This window comes from Sardina pilchardus, chromosome 19 (assembly GCF_963854185.1).
Source record: "Sardina pilchardus chromosome 19, fSarPil1.1, whole genome shotgun sequence".
Lineage (NCBI taxonomy): Eukaryota > Metazoa > Chordata > Actinopteri > Clupeiformes > Clupeidae > Sardina > Sardina pilchardus.
The window spans coordinates 15,974,416-15,991,915 of record NC_085012.1 but is presented as its reverse complement, the minus strand read 5'-3'; the positions used below and the strand labels follow the sequence as shown (position 1 = coordinate 15,991,915).

Below are 17,500 nucleotides of genomic sequence, written 5' to 3'. Positions count from 1 at the left end.
AATGTAATCAGACATTCCTGTAAGGTTCTGGATGATAATAACACAGTTTCAACTTTTTTCACCTCAGCCTCTTACTTTCTTCCACAAGTTAAAGACCCAGGACTGTGTCTTTTGCAACTTGTCAAACACATTCTTGATAAGATGTAGGTATAGCATGTGCTGTCTTTGGTGAGCAAGACTAGTGTGGAAATTGTAAGCTAGCTAACGCATTTTAACAGGACGCAACAGCTCGGTTTGGTGTGCATTTGCCATGGCAGACTCTTCCTGTGTTACTTTAACTCGGAGACCAAGAGTCTAACATTCTCTCCGTCTGTTACACTGTCAGTGCTCATGTGGTCTGATCAGAACTTTGTGACTCCTCTCGGTACTACTGATTTTAGTCACTGGAAACTTAAGTCGTTTTCTTAGAAAGAGAACAGAAGACCTGAAAGAGTGCACACCCAAAGAGGATCTGGTTAAGATGAAAGAAAGGAATGTGCGGCTACTCTTGATAGAAAAATAAAAAGAATGTAGAAGAGGAGGTGCCCCTCTGTCAAACCTGATAAGTCTCATGTTGTCGCCCTTAGGGTTGATTTTAACGCCTCCGATGGTTGTAGAAGCAAAATGGGATAACTTAATGTTAAAATGTAATGTTTCTTGAAATCAGTAAAAAAAATATATACAGTGCCCTCCAAAAGTATTGGAACACATGCTTAAAGTTAAATATAAATTCATCTTTTGGTAATTGATCTTAATGCCTTAAATTAAATAATGAGGAAATAGTCAACCTTTAAGGACATCAATTTTCTTTGTGAATGAATAATGCATTGTAAATAAATAAATGTTTTCCTTAAAGGAATAGTTCGGAATTTTGGACATAGGACCTCATTTCCAACTTTACCGAGGTGATATACAGTAGGTCGGTGGAGACTGTTTTTATAGCGTTTAACCCTTTCCTTCAGTTGCAGCGTTCCCCTTTGCTAACGCTGGTTCTGAGCTAACGCATTTCAACGGTAACATCCAAAAAACCGTCTTACTCACTCCACAGCACACCCAAGACAAGTCAATTAAAACGTCAGACTATCAATACATGTCCGTGTTGATGGAATAATTTTAGAAATAAAACTAACCTTGCAACTCAATGATTTATTACATTTTGAGGGACTAGTTTCTCAATATCAATCCGCCACTGCCATACAGGGAACAAAGTAGGCTATTGCAATGCGATGCAAGGTTAGTTTTATTTCTAACATTGTTCTATCAACACAGGCATGTGCATCGATAGTCTGACGTTATAATTTATTTGTTTCTGGTGTTCTGTGGAGTGTTTTCAGTGGCTGGCTGGATGTTACCGTTGACTTGCGTTATCTTGGCACCAGGTTAGCACGAGATGAACGCTGCAACTCAAGGAGGGGCAGAAATTCACTGAAAATGGTCTTCACCGACCTATATCACCCCGACTAAGTTGGAAATGAGGTCCTATGTCCAAAATGCCGAACTATTCCTTTAAAATACAGGGGTCATAAGTATTGGATGATTTTATATTTAACTTTAAGCATGTGTTCCAATACTTTTGGAGGGCACTGTGTATATATATATACTTTGGTAACGTGTTATATATTATGGCCTATCCTACTAATACCTTTAACAAAGACTTTTTGATGACGAGACACAGCACTCAAAGAATCCTCCATAAAAATGCACAGGGTTAGTTAACGACGTGTAGCGACAATATAGCTACACTACATATCCCACCCTTCCTGTATCCCCGACTCCCATTTACTTGAACAAGAAAATAGCTGCCCGATAACTGGCCAAAGTGTTACCAAGATGGCTGCTGACATGGGGGGATTAAAATGACTGCCGTTATTAACAGTGCAAACTTCTATCACTGAAATGAAGAACAACACAACACAGAAGACCCACTTGAACTATTTAGTCTTTAATTATCCATCTCCAAGTACTTTCAAATATGTACCGTGTGTGTGTGTGTGTGTGTGTGTGTGTGTGTGTGTGTGTGTGTGTGTGTGTGTGTGTGTGTGTGTGTGTGTGTGTGTGTGTGTGTGTGTGTGTGTGTGTGTGTGTGTGTGTGTGTGTGTGTGTGTGTGTGTGTGTGTGTATATATATAGCTGTCTTGACTGTGTGTGTGTGTGTGTGTGTACAGTATGTGTATGTGTCTTTTGTTGCCTCTTTCTCTGACCATATGACCCAGCTGCCCCCATTGGGAAGCCTGAAATGGTCTCTCACAGAGGCAGGGAGGTGCGGCCTATATAAAGAAACTGCACACACTCCAACCAGCGTGGCTCTTACTATAAATATACGTCACCACAACACAGAGGCTGGAATGTCAAAAATGGAATGCCTGGAAACAAAATGAGGCGCGTTTCATCTTTCCCTCCCTCTCTCTCTCTCTCTCCATCCCTCCCTCTCTCTCTCTCTCTCTCCCTCCCTCCCTCTCTCTGTCTTTCCGCTCTATCATTCCATCTCTGTCTTTCTGAGGCCAGGCCTTAAAACGGAGGTTAAACATATGTAATTTCTTAAAAGCGGTCTTTGGGAAATGTGCTATTATAATGAGTGCAGACAGGAAAGGCCTCCTTTTAAGGCATCACACTTTCAACGCTGGGTTGGAGCTCTGTAGTACCACAGTACTCTTGGATCACACCTCTGGTAATGCATGGACCTGCTGGGTTATGGGGTGTACTCGTGTGTGTGTGTGTGTGTGTGTGTGTGTGTAGGATGGTGATGTGGTGGAGCCATAACATGCATGCTTAGAGCATAGCTCCTCTTCCAAGCTGAGACGTCTGCTTGAATCACACACGTACACACACGCCTGTCCTACGCTTAGCCAAAGGTCTGCAGAGACTCAGGTTAAAAGCCTTTTGCAGTCGTGCCCAATTACGGGGCTCTGGAGTGACTCAGAGGGTCTGTGCTGCTGCCGACCTAAAGATAAGAGAGGAACACACACACACACACACACACAGGGATCAAGCGTCTGCTCATTAGTGACATCACACATCACTTTGTCATCCCATGCACCCCGTGCCAAGGACACCGATTATTCAGATAACACTCTATCTAGTTCAAACTCTTCCTCAATCTCTCTTTCTCTCTCGCCCTTTCTCTTTCCCTCTCTCTTTCTGTCTCTCTTTCTCCCTCAATGATGTGCCTCACATTGTGTACCTTTCTTTGTAACACGAGGGGCATTCATGTGGCCACATCGTATTAGTCTTCGTGACAGCTGATGTTCAATGTCTCCGGATCATTGTCCCTCAGGATAAAATATCTATCAATCAATCAATCCATTAATCAATCAATGATCATCATGATAGCTCTCTGACCTTTTGATGCCATAATGGTATGTCACTTAACACTTCACGAGCTGTTCTACCACTAGACTTTGAAACATTTTTGGCAAGCTACAGTATGCCATCAAATGCCATAGTTATGACATAGTTTATGTACAAAGAGTTCAATTTTGCACGACCAAAATATTTTCCCAGAGGAATATTTCACATATTTCTTGTAGACGCCACAGCCACCTTTAACCCCTGCTTGGCCACTGATGGCTCCTCTCTCAAATTGTGAGGCGATTTTAATGGCGATGAATCTTTCTCTCCTTGACATGTCCAATTAGTGTTGGTGCTCTAAGATAAGAGGAAAAATTCCTTTCAAAACATAAATAGAGAACATTTTGGGTCTCTGTCCTCCATGGACCAAGCCTGATGTTGACCAGAGTGTACTTGTCACACAGGGCAGATATCTAGGACACTTTTCACTGGTCATATAGTTCATTCATACAGTTCATTTTTGATTTCCTTCTCAGTGTTCATTTATATGGTGGAGATCAGATATGCGTACTGCTAGCTGCTAGCAGTGGTCCCTCTTGGGAGTTTGACCCCTCTGGCTTCTCCTACATGGCCTCTCCATTGACGTAAACGATTGCAAAAGGCAGATTGGTTATGTGACTCAGACAGTCCGTTTTATTTGTTTAGTGTGCTACTGTGCGTCTTCATTCCCTAATGTTCCTCTTTCTGATGTTCCCTGACAATACACACACACACACACACACACACACACACACACACACATACACACACACACAGTGGCTGAGGTTCTTCCTTCCTGTTGGGAATGGTTGACATAAATGAGCTTCCATGAAATATGTAATTATCCGCTCTGTGGGCAGGTGTGGGGTACTCAGCATAGACGCTAACCCGGAGCACAAACAACAAGCAGACAATAGCTCAGCAGACAGACCAGAATAACACACTCAGATCACACAGACACAGAGACAAACACATAAATGCACACACACACACACACACACACACACACACACAATAGAGATGTGCTCAGCTTAATTAGCCTGTTTAAGTTAACTGCTTCCGTCAGCACGCTTTGGTTTGAGGGAATTGCTCTCTTTTGCTCTCCTCTCTTCCTCCCGCCCTCATTCTCTTCTTCCTCCAACCCTCCCACTTTCTGTCATATTCTTCCCTCTCTCTCTCTCTCTCTCTCTCTCTCTCTCTCAGTCACACACACACACACACACATGTGCTCTCTCTCTCTCTCTCTTCCTTACACACATACTCTCTCCTTCTCCCCTCCTCTCTCTCTCTCTTTCTCACACATGCTCTCCCTCTCTCCCTGGTTCTCTCGTAGTTAGTTGCTTGTATGCTTCTCTTGGCATGTGCGTAGTGAGACTCCAGCTGTCTGTGACCTCTCAGTGGTGCGCCGAAGGCAAGGGGGAAGTGAAAAACACCCTCCCTGGACACTCACACACACACACACACACACACACACACACACACGCACATACTCACACAGCAGGCCAGAGGGACAAACTCCACCAACATCCACACACTCGGGCGGTGCACACACACACTCACGCACAAAACACACACACACACACAGAGAGAGCTCTCAAAGGAGTTGACTCCTGAGACCAACCAGTCAGCAGAAGAGCGGACCTAGTGCTGAGAACTAAAGATCTGGGACAGGAGAAGACCAACAGTCAAGGTCTGGGAGTGGACATCGGGTCAGAGGAGAGAAAGAAAGAGAGAGAGAGAGAGAGAGAGAGGGAAAGGTTCTTTCAGGTGAAGAGGAGAGAGAGAGTGAGTGAGAGAGAGAGAGAGGAAGCTGGTTGAGTAGAGACAGAGAGAGAGAGAGAGAGAGAGTAAGGGAGAGAGAAAAGGTGTATCGGGTTGAGTGCGGCTACTTTTAGACGCACCCTATGGAGATGGAGCGGCTGAATGGACACGGAGGACTCAAGGCGGACGGCGGGCCGGTGAAGCTCCTGAAAGCAGCGCTGGCGTTGACCGTGTGCGTCTGTCTGTCACTCCTCATAGCTGTCATCGTAGGTAAGTTCTCTTCTCTCTCTCACTCGCTCTCTTTTCCTGTTATCTCTCTCTCTGTACTCCACTCTATCACACACACACACACACACGCACACACACACTCGTACTCGCTCTTGGTGACTGAGAGCGTGTAAACAGGTGCCATGTGTTCGGGCACATTTGGACTTGTGAGGTTCCCACCAAGCTTTGATTCCACACTTCCACACTTCAACACATCGGCGGCATCGTGGGAAAACCTATGTGTGCCATGTCCCACTAAGAAGAGGGTTAGGCAGCGCGCGCACGTGTGTGTTTTAGATTATTTTGGGAATGTATTTGGTTACAAAGTTCTCTCTCACACACACACACTCTTTCACTCTCTCTCCCTCTCTCCCTCTTCCAGTGTGTAATTACATCAGAAGTGCTGGATGGAGTAGAGACCCTAGTTGTTTTTATTCATGTGTGGAGCTGTAGATTGTTGATATAGTTGTTTTTATTCACGTGGAGATGTAGATTGTTGATGTAGTTGTTTTTATTCATGTGTGGAGCTGTAGATTGTTGATGTAGTTGTTTTTATTCACGTGGAGCTGTACAGTAGATTGTTGATGTAGTTGTTTTTATTCATGTGGAGCTGTAGATTGTTGATGTAGATGCTTTTATTGATGTTGTCGCATTGTGTGATTAGCTATGGTATTTGTGAGTCTCTCTCTTTGACACAGCTGAGCTCCCTAGTCCATGTTTGATATGTTCTATGTGTCTTGGTGCAGCCCAGAGGAAATGATGTCGGTCTCCTTTGTCAGTTTCACACCTCTGTTACGTGTAAGGAGTTCATTATTCAACACCACAGGGAAGGCAAAAGAACCCAAAAGAACTCTCTTATCCGACTTCAACTGCCCAGACCAAAATCAGGGAAATGCAATTGAATAGAATAAATGGTTACATACAGCAAGAAAACCATAAGATTTCTATTTGTTTTATAAAATAATGTCTTCTTTGTTGAAGAAGACAAATTAATGGCCATAGGAGGTAGTGTATTTCTATGAGGATTAGAAAGATGCCTATAAGAGGTTTTTTCTCAAAGCGCGCAAAAACTAAAGTCTTTGTCTAAAATCAACCCCCCCCCCCCCCCCCCCGAAAATGCTTTATCTTTTTATACTCCCTTGACAGGATGCATTTCTTTTTTTGAGAGCTACTCGCATCTAGGGTGCCTGTCACCATGAGGTGAAGGTAAATGTCTGCTTGAACTCTTGTGGTTAGTTTTTACATCTTTTTTGTGTGTCAGGCAAAGTTCTTTACATCCTGTTTTTGGCTAACTAGTCTACGTCAGCACGCAATTTCACAATTCTTTTAGCAAGCGTTTTCAAGCAGTCTATATTCTTGAACATTAGAAAAACATCAGAAAGATTGACTCAATTTATCATGGTCCATTTGGTTGCATTTTCCTACAATGTGCAGCTGTAAATTGTTGATATACTGTAGATGCTTTTATTCATGTGTGTAGATTGTTGATGTACAGTATGCAGATTGTTGATGTGCTTTTATTCATGTGGAGTGTATATTGTTGATATACAGTATGCAGATTGTTGATGTGGTTTTAGTCATGTGGAGTGTAGATGGGAGATGTAGATACACTACTGTCCTTGTTTTCATCATTAATTTTGTACAGTAAATGACTGTTGTAGAAAGAAATGGCTGATCTTTAATGCAATGCCACAGTATACAGATGCCCGTTATCAGCAATCATTCATCCAATGTTCCAAAGGCACATTCTGTTTACTAATCTGATATCATTTTAAAAGGCTAATTGAGAAAACATTGCGAGAACCCTTTTACAATTACATATGCACATAATGCAATCTGAAAACTGCTGCCCTGATTAAAAAATGCAACTGGTGTCAGCTGGTATTCTGACTATAATGGAGTAGACTGGAAATTTCTAAGTGACTCCAAACTTGTGAACGGCACTTTGGAGAACTCCGGACTGTTTTGTGTGTACGTGTGTCTGTGTTAGTATTTGTTAATTTGTTTGTGTGTGTTTCTGTCTGTCTGAATTTTTGAGGAATGATAAACTTAAAATAGTGTGTGTGTGTGTGTGTGTGTGTGTGTGTGTGTGTGTGTGTGTGTGTGTGTGTGTGTGTGTGTGTGCAACTGTGCTTGCATGTGTTTGTTAATGTGTGTGTTTGTGTGTGTGTGAGGGAGAGAGTGTATAGTCAGAGGAAGGATTGGAGGGGTGGCATTTCAGCATTGTTTTCTAGAGTTATGATGCAGGGGTAGCCAACATTTTTGTGGTTAAAGGCTTTGGTTAATTATGCCTGTGCTTAAATATGCACACACACAAGTGCCAAAATGATTGGAGTCTCTCTCCCTCCCTCCCTCCCTCTCTCTCTCTCCCGCCCCCTCTCTCTCTCTTTCACACACACACACACACACACACACACACACACTCTGAAGCAGGTAATGAGAAGTTCACATGCTGACTTTCGGATGCGTAAATTACCAGTGCACTCATTCATGCGTGACATCATCTGCAGTCCAGAAGGGGTCTAATCTGTAAACACACTCCCTGCTCTAGTTCCCCTACAGAGTTCTGGTCCCTGCTCTAGTTCCCTTACAGTGTTCTGGTCTCAGCACTAGTTCCCTTACAGTGTACTGGTCCCTGCTCTAGTTCCCCTATAGGGTTCTGGTCTCTGCTCTAGTTCCCCTACAGAGTTGTGGTCCCTGCTCTAGTTCCCTTACAGTGTTCTGGTCTCAGCACTAGTTCCCTTACAGTGTTCTGGTCCCTGCTCTAGTTCCCCTACAGAGTTCTGGTCTCAGCACTAGTTCCCGTACAGAGTTCTGGTCTCTGCACTAGTTTTTTGTTTTTTAGGTTCTTGGTAGGTTCTTGTTTTTGCACTTATTCCTTTACAAGTTTCCAGTCTCTGTTCTTATTCATCTACAAGATTAAAGTCTCTGCACTGGTTCCACTACACGGTTCTGGTCCTTTAAAAAATCACTGTATTTCCGTAGGCATTCTATTAATGTATCCAAATGTATCCATTTGCATACACATTGTGTCATGCATGCATGCATGTGTGAGAGATAAATCTATACACAGCTGTGTTCATTTGTCTGTTTGTTTATCTGTGAGTTCCAGTGTCTGCACATGGTTGCCAGTGCTCTCACTGACCCACAGAGTTCTGGTCCCTGCACTAATACTTCCCTACAGGGTTTTGGTCCCACCACTAGTTCTCCCACAGAGTTCTGATCTCAGCACTAGTTCGCTTATAGGGTTCTGGTCTCTGCTTTAGATCCCCTACAGGTTTCCAGTCTTTGTCTTGCTCCCCTATAGAGTTCTGGTCCCATGTTATAAATGTATCCATTTGTGTACACATTGTGTTGTGCATGTGTGTGTGTGAGAGAAATCATAGACAGCTGTTGTTGTGTTCATTTGTTTGTTTGTTTATGTGAGTTCCAGCATCTGTGCATATGGTTGCCAGTGCTCTCACTGACCTGTTTGTGTGTGTGTGTGTGTGTGTGTGTGTGTGTGTTTGTGTGTGTGTGTGTGTGTGTGTGTGTGTGATCTGAGGACGCAGTAGCTTAGCATTCCTGATGACACCCTAGCCCTCAACAGCTGACTGTACTCTGAGCCAGCAGCAGGGAAGCTGTGGGTGTGTGTGTTTGTGTGTGTGTGTGTGTGTGTGTGTGTCTGTGTGTGTGTGTCTGTGTGTGTGTGTGTGTGTGTGTGTGTGTGTGTGTGTGTGTGTGTGTGTGTGTGTGTGTGTGTGTGTGTTTGTGAATGTGTGTTTGTGTGTGTATGAGAGAGAGAATCTTTTCTTCTGATTTATCTGCTGGGCTATTGTCTAACAGTCTATGTGTGACTTTATTTGTTTGCATAAGCATACAGTTAGTGAACAAACTTAAAGTGGTCTAGGAGTTTAGCGGTTCAGCACTGGTACCAACATTCGGGTCCAAAACTCCAACTGTAACCAGTTTCAAATCTAGATTTAAGGCCAAACTGTTCTCAGATGCCTTCTACTACATGCACTGAGTTACAAATTCTAAATCTGATTTTAATTCATTTGACCATGTGTCCTTTATTTTGTCTTTTTAATTATTCTTTATTTTAAATGATTTTGCCTTGTGTGTTTTATGTTTTCTTTTTTTATTGTGATCTATACTATTGAAACTATTCTTTGACTATTGTCCTTCTATGCTTTACTATTACTGATTGCTTCTGTTTATGTTAAGCACATTGAATGACCCCTGTGTATGAAATGCGCTCTATAAATTTGACGTGACTTGATTTGACAAGGAGTTTGGTATCTCTGAACTGACAGTTAATCTTAGACCACGCATGGGACGATGAGGCAGGAGGCTCAGACAGGATGTCTCAAGTGTGATCTTGACCTTTGACCTTTGTTATAGTGTCTCAAATTTGTTTCTGTTAAAGTTTCACAGAAGAGCAAGGAGGAGTTCTGCCTGACCTCACAATGCATTGAAGCAGGTAGGTCTCATCTAAAGTGTGTGTGTGTGTGTGTGTGTGTGTGTGTGTGTGTGTGTGTGTGTGTGTGTGTGTGTGTGTGTGTGTGTGTGTGTGTGTGTGTGTGTGTGTGTGTGTGTGTGTGTGTGTGTGTGTGTGTGTGTGTGTGTGTGTGTGTGTGTGTGTGTGTGTGTACTGTATGTGAGTGTGAGTGAATGTGGCAACGGGTGTGAGTGCACAAACTGAATTAATCTTGTGAACAGTGATGGTCAACTTCAAATTTAGCGCATTGTTGTTCTTTTCCACAAGCATTGTTTTGCTCATATTTGTTCATATTTGTTTGTTCTTAGCAGTTAATGTAATAAGCATCACGTCACAGTTAACATTGAGGCTAGTCTAGACTAAACTAAAGGCTTGTGAGATCCATCAACAGAGCTCCATTGATGTTATCTTTTGCCTTGGTCTTGGAAAAGGATTATTTCTTCCCTCATGCTAAATTGGACTAGTCTTCACTGTTCACAAGCTTCAAAGAGCCTGATGAAGCCCTTAGGAACGGCAGGCCTATGTGTGATGTCCCCTTCACAGTTGCTCACCTCATAGCTTCCATAGGCGTTTCATAACCATGTCATACCTGAACACCTCCATGAGTCTTTGATGAAAGGTCACTGAAGTCGCCCCTTTGCTGTATGTCACACAGCGGGCTCGGTCCTCAGCAAGATGGACCGGCGCGCTTCTCCCTGCGATGACTTCTTCCAGTACGCCTGCGGAGGATGGATAAAAGACAACCCCATTCCGGAAGATTCATCCAGCTATGGAATCTACCCGTGGCTGAGGCAGAATGTGGACATCAAGCTAAAAGGTCCCGTCCCCGTCCCCCCAACAGAGAGACACACTGTAGGCAGTCACTCTCCTCCATCCATGGAAGCAGCTTGTGTGACAGTGGTGTTTGTGTGCTTTATTTCAGAGTTGCTGGAGAAGCCTTTGGTTGCGGGGGACATCGAGGCGGTTCAGAAGGCTAAGGTGCTCTACCAGTCATGCATGAATGAAGGTAAGTGAGCAAAGCACTCGACATTCTTGTGATCTCTTAGTCAAGGACCGAGGCGTTCCTAATAGCCACTGAGAGGCTGTGAAGATCTCTGTCATTTTTTCCCCTTTTGTTTCCATACCCAATGTGTGCACATACTGCCTTCTATTCTGAGCACTGTTTTATAACACGAGCGAGCTGTATTTATGGCCTGGGAGTTGAAAGAGTCTGCTATGGTGTGTGCAGCCTGTTTGCGCCCAGCCAGTTCATTTGACTAATTCGTTCTTGTGCCTGGTTGGAAACCTGAGCTAATTAACGCGTCCAGATGGTTGACGATGGCGGATGGGAGGAGACCTTTTACTCTCTGGACCTCTCTGTTTCCTCCTGGGCTCTCCTCTCTGGCCCTTCTCAGGATCTGTGTGTGTGTGCATGTGTGTGTGCGTGTGTATATATGTGTGCGTGTGTGCGTGTGTGTGTGTGTGTGTGTGTGTGTGTGTGTGTGTGTGTGTGTGTGTGTGTGTGTGTGTGTGTGTGTGTGTCTCGGCCTTTAGATGGGTGGTAGCAAGAGGTTTGTGTCCCATAGGCTGATTTCAGTCTTGAGTGTGGGTGTTTGGATTCCGAATGTGTGGCCAGTCAGCATATTGTAGGGGTTGGGTTACTGGAGTAATTGTTTTTGCAGTTCATTATAGTTTTGATGTCAGTGCACACCACAAAAGATAAATGAACGCGGATGCCAGCAGCCAGTTTTATATTTCTTGGACTACATTTGCTAGTTGGAATGAATGCGGCTGTGCTCCAACACTCTCTGGTTTGCTTAACGGCTCCGTGCCTTATCCCCACAAGGCCTTTTGGAACAGGAAGATGCCAGCCCCCTACTGAAGGTTCTGAAGCAGCAGGAGTTCCGTTGGCCGGTTCTAGGGGACGCTCTAGGTGCCGACTGGCGATGGGAGGAACCCCAGTTTGACCTGCTGAAGACGCTGGCCCAGATCCGCACCCAGCACAGCAAGTCCGTCCTCGTCCGGTTCTACGTCTCCCCAGATGACAAGAGTTCCAACAAGTACATCATTAAGGTGAGCCAGTAGACTGGGTATAGACCCGGCCCGATCTGCCGGCCATTGGATTTCGCCCTACAGCTCAGGCTGGACACCTGCACATTTATCTCTCCTGCTTCCTGTCCACGTTTGCTGGAACCAATCACAAACTGGCTTGTCTGTCAGGTGCACCCAGATCGTTGGTCTGATTGGTTGAGGGACAATCCAAGCATACAGAGTCATGCACCTTGATCACGCCTCTTGTGCAGTATAAATACAGCGCAGACTCCCCAGACTAATGCTCCCATCTGAAAAGATAGAGCTTAGTCTGGTGATAGCCAGGCTAGTGAGCCAGCCCATCTCAGACAGCTTACTGTAACTCAGACATACAGTACGCTCCTTTACAACCATGACTACTGTACTTTTCTTCTTACTCATCTCCATGGATTAAACCCACTAGTGCTGACCCTGATTCTGTTGGTTCTATTGCACCGGACACTACCATGCGGACAGTTCCCCCTATCCTTCATAGTTGTCAGCATTCATTTTGTCCAGTCATGATTTTGTGTGTTTCTTTGTGTCTAGTTTGACCAGGCGTCGCTCACCTTGCCGTCCAGAGAGGATTACATTACCAACACCACAGAGGCTACTAGGGTGAGTCAGCAGCTACCGGTACTGTAGACCCAACCGCAGCTCAACCTCAACTCATCCTCATCCCAGCCTCAACCTAACCTCAAGCTCCAGCTGACTCAGCAGGAAGCTAGTGTGTTCTGAGCCAGTGCTGCTATTCTTTCTGCCTTTCTTTATCTCTCTCCCTCTCTCTCTCTCTCTTTCTCTCTCTGCCTCTTTCTCTCTGTATGTGTGTTTGTTTGTCGGTATGAAGTTTGATTCCAAAACGCTATATATCCGTTTTTTTTTTTAAATTAAAAAGTCATGTTATTTAATTGTGTATTGTGAAATACTGTATCTATCAAATTGCACCAAAAACATTTCTACTGAAATTACTTGGAAAACAAATTGTAAAAAAAAATATTTTTGTAAATTTATTTAAATGGTGGCGTTTTGGAACCAAACTCTTCTGTCTGTGTTTTCTAAACCCTGACACAGTCATAGAACAGGACCCCTTATATGTTTTATGTTCTTGACTTTTGACCAGTGTTACCATGTTGTTACGGTGATGAATTGTGTCGAATTGTGTTGTGTTGTGTTGTCCTTGGTGTATGGGCAGTATCGGGAGTCCTTGCTGAGTCTGATGGTGGACATTGCTGTCATGCTTGGTGCCAAACAGCAGGCCGCAGAGACTCAGATGAAAGCCGTGCTGGACTTTGAGATTAAGGTTGCCCAGGTGAGATGTTCAGAATGTGACACTGTTAGTGCCAAATCGTTGTTTTATGATATTTGGTGGAAAAATACGTAGACAGGCCAAACTAAACTGTTGGGGTGACCCGATGTTCTCTTTTTCCAGGACATATCCTCTTTTTGAGACCTGAAAATCGTCCAGGATTTTGCTCTTTTATCTAGAGCCTTAAACGTGCTTACAGTGAATCTGCATCGCGTTTTTGTCTGTCGTTAACAAATGAATACCAAATAGCCTTTTGAGGCAGTGTTTTCTCTTGTGTCCTCTTTTTCATAAACCAAAAACAGGACACAACCTGGTTACCCTAAACGGTTGGTTTTTGGTAGATGTTCCATCGTACAAGTCTCATGCTTTCTGTCAGACACCCTTGTAATCTCTTCAACCCTGATAGAGCTCAGAGATAACCACAATAGCAACAATCATCACAGAAACATATTTTGTTGGTGAATAAGTAGGAAAGGTTTTGTCTAGAAAACATGACAAAATACTCTGTAACAACAATATCATGTTGCCAGTATGATTCATAGCTGATACTTCAGACAGTGAAGGTTTCTCAACTTTTAATCAAACTATCATTTGTAACTAATGTAGCGATCATATATTATAAGTGGCTTTAGACAAAAGCATCTGCCAAGTACCATGGACACAAAATAAACATAGTGAGTGCAAAGATATTTCAAACTCCACTGTGCTCCATCACTGAGGATCCCACAGTCATGTTTTGTTTGTCTGTTGTTCTTTTAATAGATTATGATCCCCTTTGAGAACCGCACCAGTGAGAACATGTACAACAGATACAGCCTGTCGCGTTGGCAACGCACGGTTCAAGAGGTGAGACATTGGCCTAGCCCTCCGTCTGCATGCATCATCTGCCACTGACCACTCAAGTACACTTCATCTGCACTACACACTAGCCTGGTGAAGAATGCGCCCACAATGGAATCACTCTTTGTTACAGTATAGCTTTGTATAGTAGATTATAGTATGCCATTGAGTATGAATTTCACATGACATTTCACAGAACGGAAAATCAGTTGCACTTCCTCTGAGAAGAATGGAACATTGTCAAAGTCGATTGTCATGTATGGCATGCAGAAAAATGGGGGGGAAAATTCTCTCTATCCCACAGTGAAAGAATACAGTGCGTCCCTTTAGCATGATAAGGTTCTATCTGACATTTTTGTCGAAATTACTGGCACATTTTTTTTCTGTGGCACCTTAAGAAGATGAGGTCAGGTATCTGTTGTAGTTGCATGCATTCTGTTGGACATTATATCTTAAGGGCTTTGTTCCACTTATCAGTATAACTCTAATGTAAATGTATACAGATACACTGTAGAACCTGATCATTCTACGGGAATGAAGAGGTAAAGACATTTCTAAAAGGCTGATATTATACTGTATCAACAGCAGTACAATAAATAAAGTGTGCAATAATTCATCAGTATCTGTTTACCTCTCTCTCTCTCTCTCTCTCTCTCTCTCTCTCTCTCAATCATATCCCTGTATCTCTCTCTATCTCTCAATCATATCCCTGTATCTCTCTCTCAATCATGTCCCTGCCTCTCTCTCTCTATCTCTCTCAATCATGTCCCTGCCTCTCTCTCTCTATCTCTCTCAATCATGTCCCTGTCTCTTTCTCTCTGCCTGTAGTTTAGCTGGCTGAATTTCATCAAAGCCTCCATCGACACTAAGCAACACCCAGACCTGGTGATTTCCTCATCAGAACCAGTTATAGTGCGTGCGCCGCAGTACTTCAAAGACCTCTTCAAGCTCATCAACAGCACCGAGCCGAGGTAAACAGTCCAGACTTGTGTGATTGATCTTTTGACCAGAGCCTGGCGCTCACACACATGGCCATTCATCACAGCTCATTACACGGGCAGCTCGTGTGTGTGTCTGGAAAGAGTCGGCGTAATTTAGCCTGTATCTGGAGGACCTGTGTCTCTGTGTGTATGTGTGTGTGTGTGTGTGTGTGTGCGTGTGCGTGTGCGTGTGCGTGTGCGTGTGCGTGTGCGTGTGCGTGTGCGTGTGCGTGTGCGTGTGCGTGTGCGTGTGCGTGTGCGTGTGCGTGTGCATGTGCATGCATGCGTAGGTTCTATACAGTACAGTATAGTGCAGCTCTAAAAGCAATAACACCAAGGACTTGAATACTTTTCTCTACATTCTTTTTTGCCTTTCTTTCCTCCTCCTCCTCTTCCTCCTCCTCCTCCTCCTCCTCCTCCTCTCCTTGGCCTGCAGGACCATCGCCAACTACGTCATGTGGAGAGCTGTTCTCTCCAGGGTCTCCACCCTCAGCAGAAGGTTTCTCTACAGATACCTGGACTTCGAGAGGGTCAGTAGCCCCGGCACCTTTTGGCTGCGCAGCTGTCTGTAATTGTCAATCATAGCCTGTGTATATATTCAGATAGAGAGAAACAGTCTGACGAGAGAGAGAGAGAGAGAGAGATAGAGAGCAACATTAGTCATTTAGCCCCCACAGAGTACGATGTGGGGGCTAAGTATGTTCTACATAATTCTGTCAACATCCACTTGGCCAATTGTTTTCTTTCAGATGTCAGCAACTCTAATAGAACGGAATATCTAGCACTACTCCCTCATTAGGGCATGTCAGTATGATAACAATGCAACCATCAGCTATAACCACCACTCATATCACCCATGAGAGGAATGTGTCCTCCTTTCCAAATGTATTGTGGTATGCCATGGCTTTTTGTCCCCTCTGGTTCTCCTTACTGGCCTCTCTGTGAGTGACTTTTCTTGCTTCCTGTCCTTAGGTGATATCGGGGACCACTTCACTTACCCCTCGCTGGGACAAGTGTGTGAACTATGTGGAGAACACTCTCATATATGCCACCGGGCGACTGTTTGTCGACAAGCACTTCCAAGAAGATAAGAAACATATGGTACACTACACGTTTAAAATTCACCAAATCTGTGTACCAGTTTTTGTATTTCTTTTTCTTGCCTCATTTTGTATCTGATCCAGATGATCAATGCATTTGTATTCTTGAACATAAAATGATGTTGTTAAAACTTAGTAAACAGGCATGTACAGTATATATTATATTATTAATGCAGGCTTGGTAGGCGTTGTGATGCATAAAACTAATTGAATTAAATCACATAGGAAATAGTCTGGCTCCCTCTTGTGGTCAAACCACATCAGTGCCATACCCAGATGGCAGTGTCCTAGATGGCATGTTGTTGTGGGCATAGACCTGTAGACCTACCTAACCTGTGCAGGGTCAGGACCATAGCCATCAGCCACGTGGATGTCATCTCATGTGTGTCAACATGAGATAAGGATCCTGAAGTGAGTGGTCTCATGACTGACTGTGCTTGCCCAGATGGAGGAGCTGATCGACGGGATTCGCTGGGCCTTCATCGACATGCTGGAGAAAGAAAACGATTGGATGGATGCTGTCACCAAAAAGAAAGCCGTAGAAAAGGTTGGCAATGGGTCATCTCCACAGTCTCATCCTCAGGCACCTTAAAGTAACATAATGTACAGTTGGGATCCTCCTTTTGCTAATTGCTAATGGATTGAGACACTGTGCGCAAGGGGGAATCCATTTCATCATGAACTGACAAAAGGTTCATGTTCCCTTAATTTAAGTTAGTTCCCTTTGTTAAAGTTAACGTTGAGTGGTATCTGGCACAGACTTTTATCCACAATGACAGACTTGCAATAGGGGGTTTGGGAAGTGAACGGGGTTGACCGGTTTTTAGATGGTGATATCAATACTGCCCTCCCAGACCCCCCCCCCCCCCCCACACACACACACACACACACACTGTTGCACGTGCGCCGTGCTGCACTAGTGTGTTCCCACACATCATGTGGTCACTATTCCCTCTGCCCAGGCCCATGCAGTCCTTCCCAAGGTGGGCTACCCAGAGTTCATCCTCAACGACACATACATCAACGAGGACATCAAAGAGGTACTGGAGCTCCCGGTTATGTGCAGAATTACTTGTGGCTGTCTTAAGGCTGCAGTAAGGCTAAGGCTGCAGTTTCACAATTGTGAATGTGTGTGTGTGTGTGTGTGTGTGTGTGTGTGCGTGTGTGTGTGTGTGTGTGTGTGTGTGTGTGTGTGTGTGTGTGTGTGTGTGTGTGTGTGTGTGTGTGTGCGTGTGTGCATGGGTGCGTGTGTGCGTGCGTGCGTGCATGCGTCGTGTGTGTGTAGGTATATGTTTGAATGTGAAATGTTTATTTTTCTTTCTCTATTTTTCTTTCTCTATTTTTCTGCGCATCATGGTGTTTAGCATGACTTGCATCTGACTTCCGTGTGTGTGTGTGTGTAGGTGTATGTT

The 17,500-nt window shown here is 44.1% G+C and overlaps 1 protein-coding gene across 1 annotated transcript in view; it reads left to right on the top strand.

Moving 5' to 3' along the window:
- Positions 1 to 4,549: 4,549 nt before the first annotated feature.
- The window catches only part of phex (phosphate regulating endopeptidase homolog, X-linked), a 19,778-nt gene continuing 6,827 nt past the window's right edge, over positions 4,550 to 17,500 (top strand). Inside the window, exons 1-13 of the mRNA XM_062521221.1 lie at positions 4,550 to 5,336; positions 9,742 to 9,795; positions 10,469 to 10,630; positions 10,736 to 10,819; positions 11,639 to 11,865; positions 12,412 to 12,480; positions 13,055 to 13,171; positions 13,931 to 14,014; positions 14,837 to 14,979; positions 15,425 to 15,518; positions 15,961 to 16,089; positions 16,534 to 16,635; positions 17,051 to 17,128. Coding sequence (XP_062377205.1) covers positions 5,210 to 5,336; positions 9,742 to 9,795; positions 10,469 to 10,630; positions 10,736 to 10,819; positions 11,639 to 11,865; positions 12,412 to 12,480; positions 13,055 to 13,171; positions 13,931 to 14,014; positions 14,837 to 14,979; positions 15,425 to 15,518; positions 15,961 to 16,089; positions 16,534 to 16,635; positions 17,051 to 17,128 — 1,470 coding nt within the window. The 5' untranslated portion in view covers positions 4,550 to 5,209. The remainder of the gene's footprint in view (positions 5,337 to 9,741; positions 9,796 to 10,468; positions 10,631 to 10,735; positions 10,820 to 11,638; positions 11,866 to 12,411; positions 12,481 to 13,054; positions 13,172 to 13,930; positions 14,015 to 14,836; positions 14,980 to 15,424; positions 15,519 to 15,960; positions 16,090 to 16,533; positions 16,636 to 17,050; positions 17,129 to 17,500) is intronic.